Below are 9,048 nucleotides of genomic sequence, written 5' to 3'. Positions count from 1 at the left end.
TTTCAAATATCAGATGATTATATGCAAAATTTCCTCAATTTTTCATGCTTGAGAAGTATCAGCTTATTTACAAATAGTTCCAAAAAAAACATGTAGCAACTAGCATATAATAAGTTGCCTCATTTCACTACCCAAAAAATAATTACAGAGTTTCCATTTACAATTATTTTGGCTGAAGCAAAACTGGATTGCTGCTTATTTACAAGCTATACACAAAAATAAAAATGTCTTCAGTTCTTCAAAACTGGATTGCCTCGAGAAGAATTCATCGATAGAGCCACGTGTTTCTCTGGAAAAAAAGACGATATAATGGTCGTTAGTAAGTTAGTTAAAGACTAAAGTACCACGAAACGTTGTTATATATCAAGGGAGGGGAGGGGAGTGTGTACTAACCTCCTGTCGCGATGAGTTTTTCAACACGAGATACAATGTGTTTTCCGTAAGTGTATTTCTTGAGGGCAGTAAGGTGTATTCTAATACGCGAAAGAATTAGTTCACGACTTTGATCATCACATGTCTCAAGAACCTTCTGTACTACATAGTTTCCAAATGGATCCTTCATCATAGCCTGCATTTCGTTGAACTTTAACATGTTAGATTTTGAATGACGATGAAAATGTTCAAGCAGAAAAAGAAAAAGAGATGATTATGTTGTTGTGGAGATGGAATGTATATGCAGAAAAGGGGCATTACGTGTTAGCAGGGTCCGAGAAAGACCAGCACACAAACTATCTGGAACGTATGATCACTCTCTCGATTAAGCCTTTTACCTGTCTTTGAATTGAACATGTTGGTTACCTATAGTTAGCGCTCAGTTTCTACCCGAGAAGCCTATTCTGTGCACTTACCTTGAGTTTCGTGCTGAACTTTACTGATAGACGTGGAAGGGATTAGACAGGGCGATGGAAAAAGATGAGAAGGGACAGCATCACAGCAATTTGTGAATAACAAAGTTAAGCAAATATCTTCTCTAACGTTGTTATGTGTTCCGATTACTAAGCTAAGGATAGAAGTACTACATAGTCTACCAATTCTACTGTCATGATGACTAAGATTTCATCGTAAGAACAAATACGTTATATGACTTCTCCTGGAGGTCCTGATTAGAGTCCTGACGTTTGTAGTGTTGATTCATATTGTTGCTGATACGTTCTCTTCAAGACTACGTAAGTATTCTATCCCGTGCTAAAGCAAATGGCAGAAGCACGGATGTAGAACGTTCACTTAACACATGCAAGAATAAGAGATAGTGTGTTCTTGTTTTTCCGCTTTGCAGCATTTTACCTTTCAAATGCAGAACAGAATGGTGCAAAATCTGTGTAAAATTAAAGAATAGTAACAGACCTGTAGAGGCTCATTTTCTTGTGTCGAACCAAGCATTTCGTTCACCAGAATTTGACGCTCCTCTGGAGTTGCAAAAATCAAGCACTTTTCAACGACATTAGAAGCGTACTTGTGCTGACTCATCTTTACAATTTGTCCAGTAAGTTTGCCTATTATCTCAGACCTCTCATGTGGTTTACCGTGTTGCAGTACATGCTAGAGAAGTAAGAAGACAATCGAAATAAGAACCACGAACAGAAGTCCAGCAACTTATAATACAAAAAATCGAAGAATTCCTCATCATCTACTGCAGACGTTTATCAGCATTCGAAAATTCAAAAATGAAAGCTAGTACCTTAATAAACAGCTGCTGCATAAACACCTATTCATCGTTTCAGCAGAAAGTAGATGTTGGAAAACAAACTCCACATTGTAACTAAATATTCAGCCGACTAAAGGATATAGCTGAAGTTTCCATGACATGTACAATCAGCTAAAGTCGAGCATATTCAGACGTTTTATCAAAGGTGAATAGAACTTATAGTCGGAAACCTCTGGTGCCAGTTGGAATCGCGTATTAATCTTTTCCTGATTTTTTATCAGTAGGTGTAGTAAAGAGCTTTGTTCCTGTAACTTGGCGGTCTACATTGCTAAGAGCTTACTTGATTTAAGACAGCATTCAAAAAGGCGGTTTCAGGTCAAATGAGAAGTGCCTAGAGACAGTCTTAAGTAATAACGTAAAGTAATGATGACAAGAAGATTCTTCGATTACCTGAATGACATAGTTTCCATACTGATCAAGCACTAGAGTACCGGCAGCCTGCATTATTTCATCCATGATGGTCTTTTGTGTCTCCGGGTTATTGCAGTACTCAAGGACTCGCTGAAAATGAACAGATCCAAAGTGGTTGAGGAAACTCAACACATCAAAACAAAGAATCGAAAACAGAAAAAGAAAACATATCAGTACCTGAATGACACGGCAGCCATAAGGATGTGTTGATAGAGACACCACATGCCCGAAGAAGGAAGCTACAATAAAGTGAATTCGATTTTGAGGTACATACTCTATGCACTTCTGAATAACATGATTACCGTTCTGATCACGAACACATTTCATCACATAGCCATCTAGTTCTGTAGCCATTTGCTTCTGCAGTTCCACATCAAAGACTTCCAAAGCCTGTGATCATATAATATGTTTTCATTCCGTAATCCAGAAAAAAAGGACAAAAGGATGAACTATTAAGCAAGGATATCATACTCTATCTCTTCGTCTGACTTAACTGTTATAGCGGATAGAGTTCAATTACTTTGATGTGATAAAAAAATAGTTTTTTGACTTTCTTAAACTCCGAGTCAAGTCAAAACCATACAAATAAACTGAAATGGAAGGAGTAGACAAACACATATGAATGCACAAGACGTGACTGTGCACTAAAACTAGATCGAGTTGTTGCACAGGATAAAGTAAAAAGATCAACCTTCTGAATAACTCTGCAACCATACATTTGAAGACTCAGAGGCAAAACATGACCGAGAAGTTGCCTTGCTAGTTCCTTTCTTTGACTCTCCGTTCCATGCTCGAGGAACTGTGACAATCAACACAAAATTCATCTAGGATAGTGTACAGTTTGAAGAGAAAAGAAAAAGATAACGATGGTGTAAACGACTATCAGTACCTTTTGTATGACATAATTCCCAAAGACATCTGTCATTAAACTGTGAGCATGAGGAAGAATTTCGGGGAATATCTTCATCTTTTCTTCGACAGTGGCAGTTTCCAGCTTCTTTTGAATAAATCGACTCCCGTACTGATCCTTACTAAGTAATAAAAAAGAGGCAGTAAAGGAAAAAAAGAGATGATATAGCTAAAGTATATACGAAAAAAGCAGCTTAGATGCACCTGAATTCGACAACATGATTAAGAACATCCAAAAGATCCAACGACCTGGGGTTGTTCTTGAGATCTTCCAGTAGAGACAGTGAAACATTTCCATCAGTAACGTTCTCCGAATGCCATGAATTTTTAGATTCATCGGTAGGATTTCTCAAGGCAGGAGGAATCTGTGGGAGAGGATCACTCTGATACATAGGACTTCTCGATCCTACTGTCACATACAATGAATTTGCTATTTTATTATCTTGGCCTGAGCCAAGAGCATGAATCACATGATACCTATCCGTTAAATTGCAAGAATTACGTATTAAGGAAGGGCAATATTGTTGCTTCTGTTGCGGGAGTGATGCTGTATCAGCATACATTGTTCCAAGAACTTTTAAGTCTGTATTGCCATGAGAAGTTGCATATTTCGGATCACTCCTCAGATGACGTCCATTCCCATTGACACCATTTAAATGAGAACCTAACACATTTTTCAAACAACGTGAGAACAAAAAGTAATTCTAATGCACACGATATCACGACTGATCAATAAATCTTACCAAGATTGTTATTCAACACCATCTTCGGGTTATATTTGTATCCACCAGGTAAATATCCGGTAGAATCAACAACGTGATTGTTATTGACGTGCTGTTGGACTCTAGAGTTTTGACTCACAAACTCAGGACTGAGGTAATCCGTATGCCCATCAAGGTAGAATGTGGAATTATGGTCAGCATAATCGGAAACAGTACCTAAATTTTCAGCTCCATAGTATTCATTTAGTTGATGTTGCACGCCCTGCCTATAACCATTTGATAGTCTATTTTGAAGCCAAGTCTGCTGCATATTATCGTCATGTTGAAGGCGAGATAATGAGGCAGTAAGATCAGATACTTCGGCATTGAGGCCATTTGGGCTAGTTATGTCAATTGAAATCTTGGGACTAGGTGATCTTGTAAATGAACGAGGGTCAGGTGTTCCACTCCTTCTTATCGGTGAATTGATGGCAGATGCAGAAGAATCAGGGTGATGTGGATTAGGATTCTGAATCTTCTCCAATCCAGAAAAGCCGGGAGGAGCATTTCCAGTGTGTGATGTCTTTGTGTGTTCCATGCTTTCAGCGTGTGAAAGATCAGCAGGCGCGAGTGCAGATTGGTCAAGTCCTTCCTGAAAAAGAAAAGTATATCTCATCTTAATTCAGAAGATTCGGAAGTAACATGAGAAGTGGAGGAGGAGAACGCGGTTGTCTTCATTAGAACTCATGGATTCAGTTAGGTTTCTGCATTTTCTCGATGATTTGACATGATAGATATTGAGAAGATGATAACTTTCATATGAACGTTAATCTGTCACGAACACATGTCAACTTGAGAAAGTATTGGTACACGTCAATAGAAGCATTTCGATATAAAGCAAATATACAAGCACAAGACAAGAGAGATCACCTGAACTATGTCCGCGAAACTCTTTTTCCTCACACCAATTCCAGTGTTGGATTCCAATGTTCCTCGTGACAGATTCCTCGCAGCAGTCTTCCTCAGCTTAATCAACTCGTCTTCCGCCCTCTGTATAGGGAAACCAGGCTGCATCGCGAACAATGATGAACCACCACCTTGTTCCATCAAATTCTTGCTCATAAAAGCACATCCTCCTGCCTGAACCCTCTGAGCAATTCTCCAATCTTCTCGAGACATCAACGGAGGGGGCAATCTAGGATTAAGATTGACATTTGAGTAATAGTACGCTAAGTACGCAGGGTGTGATCGAATTTGCTCTTCTGTCAAAATGTCATTGCTTGAATTACCACCACCACCACCATTGTTACTACTATTAGATTGTGCTAAGTTAGAATTCTTAAACAAACTTCCAACAGCACTCAACGATCCTTCGACAGTAGGAGGAGCACTACCACTCCTCGATATATTCAAATCCCTCTCCCGTTCACCAACAATATCACGATTATGTTGACGTTGCTGTTGCCTCACAAGTATCGACTCGAGCTCACTCTCCAAACTGTTCTTTCCCTTCAAATTCCCATTATAATTTGGTGCCAACATCTTATCAACATTACTCACATTCACACTAGACAGAACAATGTTATCTTCCACACCCCCTTTAGTCATGTCAACTATACAAATCCCATCAAAACACAACAAATAATCACAAATTAGAGATCCAAATCAATACCAACAAAGATTTTAACACATCAAGAACAAGATACTAGTACCAAATGAAAAGTGAACAAACTTTGACTAGACTAAAGTACAACAAAAACGAACCCCGTGTAACTCTACACGCGGGATCTGGAGAGGGTAGAGTATACATAAACCTCCCAAAAAGTAGAGAGTTTGTCTTTAACATACATTAAAAGTGCTTACTCATGGTCTATCGCGCACTTGATAATGTCACTCTGTACTAGTGTCCACACATGTAGGTACCTCGTGCGTTGTGGTCTGGGGCGGGTAGAGTGTACGCAGATATTACCTTTGTTTCACAGAGATAGAGAGGTTTTTTCCGAAAGATCCCAGATCAAGAAAATCAATAGTAATAATAAAAAAAAATCTCATTTCTCCACCTCATAATTGCTAAGAACAATTAACATACTATACAAACAGTAGCAGAACCAGAAATTTCAATAAAGGCAACCCCGTGAACTTGTGGGGTCCAGGGAAAAGCCGAACCACAACGAATTCTAACAAAGGGAATTCAAGATTTCACATCCTTTAATTTTGAATCGCGAATTCAACTATTAATATATATATATACAGCATAATTTTCAAACGAAAGAAATAATTCAATTACATAAACATAACATTCAAATTAAACACACAAAAAAATAATATCCAATTTTTTTTTTAAGACATAACAAAACATATATTATATGAAAATTACTTACATTGATGGAAAATCTTGATGTTTTTTTTTTCTTCTCAAGCTTCCATACGACAATCTAGTAAAAGGGGTTGGGGTTAGAACATGAAAGATGAGGAAATTCTTAGATTAAGACTTAATCAAACGTTAATTAAGCAATTATTAAGGTTGTTCAATTCTTTTATGACTGATAATTAATTACGTGTACTCCTATTGTTAGGGATGTGTTGTGGTTTTACGTGCATGAGGGATTTTTTTTTGGTTAATTAATAACTTGTGACAATAATTATTAGAAATTAGTATTAATTAATTAAATCTTGTTTAATTTTAAAAGGATAAAGATGTGTATAGACACGTGTTGTAATTATAAGACTTAAGACCTAGTTAGGAGAAAATATTGGAACCTAAAAAAAAGTGAATCTTGAAAATTGTAAAACACTAATAATTTGCATTGGCCAATTCTTTGATTACTTATATTTTGATATATTTATCAAAATCATTGTCAGTGAGACAGTGACGGAGTCAGAATTTTCATTATAAAGGTTTAAAATCTGAAGAAATAGACATAAGAAATAGCTGAAGGGAGTTTGATATTTATTATATATACCTACAAAATTATTTTAACCGTACAAAAATAATATAATTTTTCACCGAATGAAATTCAGATGAACCCTAATAACAATGTAATTGTATCAAACAAATTGTGTAATGTAAACATAATTTATAATGATATTCTTTGTTACAAAGTTAAGCATCCAATAACTAATGCCATAAAAAGAGAATTGTTTGAACTAAATCATTTGAAGCCCAATTTGTATAAAATATCGGAGTTCGAACACACCTTCTTTCTTTTATTTCATAGTCTCTTTCGTATTCTCTTTTTCTTATATTAAGCATCAACTCTAAAAAGAGACGTAACGTCAAGAGACTCCTACTAAATCAAATGACATAAGAAAGTATGTATTCTGTTCGATTTACCACTTCATGACGTTACGCTAAAAGAATTAGCTATTTTGTAGAGATCTTCTTTCACCATTGGCCAACTTGATTGTGGAGATTGTGAATTCAAAGTGAATAATTTTCCTCCCTTAGCACAACAAACAGCAACATTGTGTCTCTCAAATGTAGGGCTTTCAACTTGAAATTCTAATGTGTAATATTTTTTATTAGAATCCTCTCTTAAATTTGCTTGAATTAATGTCCCTTTAACATTAGGTCTTTTGCCTGATCCTGTAATAATCTTCACTATAGCCTCACCTACTTCCTTTGGTCCTCCAAATGTCTCTATCCTGCCAAAAATCGCGTTGAAAAGTCGTCAAGCAGAAGCTTAATATTCTTAAACGATGATAAATTAGACTTGTATAAATGGCATAATACATGAATGTCTTTTAATTTGATATTGACCGACGTTTATGTTCTCCAGTAGGTTAAACTTGTATAAAGTTGAATAAGTAGAGACACACGTTCAGGTAGGACGTATGTATCTACTTATTCAACTATATACAAATTTAAGTTGTTTCTTGTATACACCAAAAATTGAAGGACATAAATACCAGATAAAAGCACGTTTACGTATTACGCCATAATAATTTGACTAAAAGATGCATATTTTGATATACTCCTAATGATAATGTTACCTTTAAGGACTAACTAGCAACAACAAAAAGATCGAGGACATATCAAAAAAAACCTAGCTGAATTTTAAAAAATTCAGAATAAAATCCTAACAAAATGCAACATCGAATTCGTAAAAATTATATGAAATGTACATCTTTTAAGTAAGACTAGGGATGGAAGCTTACGAGAAATCAATAGGAACTTGTGAAACAATGACACTAACATTGAGTTCTCCATTTGATCCCGGAGGACCAAATGCAACAACTGGTTCATTCACATTTCTCCGTCTCCGATCACCATTGCCACTCAACGATGGTGGATCGAGTGATCGTTCTACTCTCCCCGCGGCTCGATACAATATAGTTTGATCACCAAACCAATTTGATGGATACACAAACTCTGTAACAGAAAAAAATCCGTCACAAATAGTTTTAGTGGCAACTCATATTATTGCTACGAAAAGTCGAATCTTTTGTACTTAGTTAAAAATATACCAATGATGTTAACTACTTACTAACCAAATCCTTCATTTGTGTCAAGACATCGAGTATAACCTCCGATAGGGTAGATTACATCGAGCTTAAGACTCCGAGCACCATCGGGGGATAGGCCTAGTAAGGAACTAGTAATGCCAGTAAAATTGGCACCCAAGGCTACTATAGAAGCTGTGGCAATGCCTGTAAGTAAACGCCGCCTGAAAACTGATTCGAGTGGTGAAAATTGATTGGGTTGGATTGTGTCGTTTTGGTTATCTGAGGGCGACTCCGGAGTCATGTATATTTGAATCCTTTTAGTGTATGTTTTGACTCTGTTGTCATGGACAAAATTCTGACTCCACCACTGATTAGACGTAGTATTTCTTGTACGAAAATAATGATGCATTGCCATTATTTTGCTTTATCTTCTTGATTGGGAGAATGACTATGATAAGTTGTGAACTTGTGACGAAGGAAGAAAGATGATGAAGTAAAGGCTATCCAAATCTTGTGGTCCTTATTGTTTCTTGCATCTCTTCTAACTTACTATACACAATCTAGATAACCACTTAAACTATTATCAAACAACAAACGATATATTTTGGTTGAGCACATAAACAAATAATAAATTGTTTCGAAAACTTACGTATGTATTCTCACGCACACAATGCATACTACTTAAAATAAATCATCTCCTTGAATTATAGATTAAAACATCACCCACGTTCAAATTTTTGTCGAAGAGTGTATATAATCCAAGGGAGATATTTTATGTTATTAACTTATCTATGTAATGAATAGCTGTAAACATGTACATATCATGTGTCGAAACATGTCATACTTTTGAACGTCTAAATGAAAAATACGTTCATC

The 9,048-nt window shown here is 36.3% G+C and overlaps 2 protein-coding genes across 3 annotated transcripts; both read right to left on the bottom strand.

Moving 5' to 3' along the window:
• LOC107004368 (pumilio homolog 4-like) lies at positions 1 to 6,243 on the bottom strand. The gene is made up of 11 exons (XM_015202575.2): positions 6,108 to 6,243; positions 4,657 to 5,339; positions 3,769 to 4,378; positions 3,230 to 3,689; positions 3,006 to 3,147; positions 2,808 to 2,915; positions 2,294 to 2,506; positions 2,096 to 2,206; positions 1,345 to 1,539; positions 394 to 568; positions 1 to 289 (listed from the first exon to the last, which is right to left on the bottom strand). Exons 2-11 carry the CDS (start codon positions 5,332 to 5,334, stop codon positions 231 to 233), a joined length of 2,751 nt encoding a protein of 916 aa, XP_015058061.1. The 5' UTR covers positions 5,335 to 5,339; positions 6,108 to 6,243; the 3' UTR covers positions 1 to 230.
• On the bottom strand, positions 6,139 to 8,914 carry LOC107004370 (psbP domain-containing protein 7, chloroplastic). 2 transcript variants are annotated; one of them, XM_015202578.1, is made up of 4 exons: positions 8,218 to 8,587; positions 7,885 to 8,098; positions 7,061 to 7,371; positions 6,139 to 6,161 (listed from the first exon to the last, which is right to left on the bottom strand). In XM_015202578.1, the coding sequence occupies exons 1-3, from the start codon at positions 8,585 to 8,587 to the stop codon at positions 7,065 to 7,067; spliced, it is 891 nt and encodes a 296-aa protein (XP_015058064.1). In that variant the 3' UTR covers positions 6,139 to 6,161; positions 7,061 to 7,064. The 2 variants fall into 2 exon arrangements, with proteins under 2 accessions (XP_015058064.1, XP_015058063.1); XM_015202577.2 differs by lacking the exon at positions 6,139 to 6,161 and having other exon boundaries at positions 6,770 to 7,371; positions 8,218 to 8,914.
• Positions 8,915 to 9,048: the final 134 nt, after the last annotated feature.

This window comes from Solanum pennellii, chromosome 11 (assembly GCF_001406875.1).
Source record: "Solanum pennellii chromosome 11, SPENNV200".
In the NCBI taxonomy this organism is placed as follows: domain Eukaryota; kingdom Viridiplantae; phylum Streptophyta; class Magnoliopsida; order Solanales; family Solanaceae; genus Solanum; species Solanum pennellii.
This window is presented reverse-complemented; position numbering and strand designations above follow the sequence as displayed.

Coding starts and splice junctions, on each gene's coding strand:
- LOC107004370 (XM_015202577.2), bottom strand. CDS start 8,587: ATGGCAATGCATCATTATTTTCGTACAAGAAATACTACGTCTAATCAG. Junction 8,099..8,217: donor TGACACAAATGAAGGATTTG/GTTAGTAAGTAG, acceptor TTTCTGTTACAG/AGTTTGTGTATCCATCAAAT. Junction 7,372..7,884: donor CAAGTTCCTATTGATTTCTC/GTAAGCTTCCAT, acceptor GATTTTTGGCAG/GATAGAGACATTTGGAGGAC.
- LOC107004368 (XM_015202575.2), bottom strand. CDS start 5,334: ATGACTAAAGGGGGTGTGGAAGATAACATTGTTCTGTCTAGTGTGAAT. Junction 2,507..2,807: donor GTTGCAGAGTTATTCAGAAG/GTTGATCTTTTT, acceptor ATATGATCACAG/GCTTTGGAAGTCTTTGATGT. Junction 569..1,344: donor AAGAAAATGAGCCTCTACAG/GTCTGTTACTAT, acceptor AACGAAATGCAG/GCTATGATGAAGGATCCATT.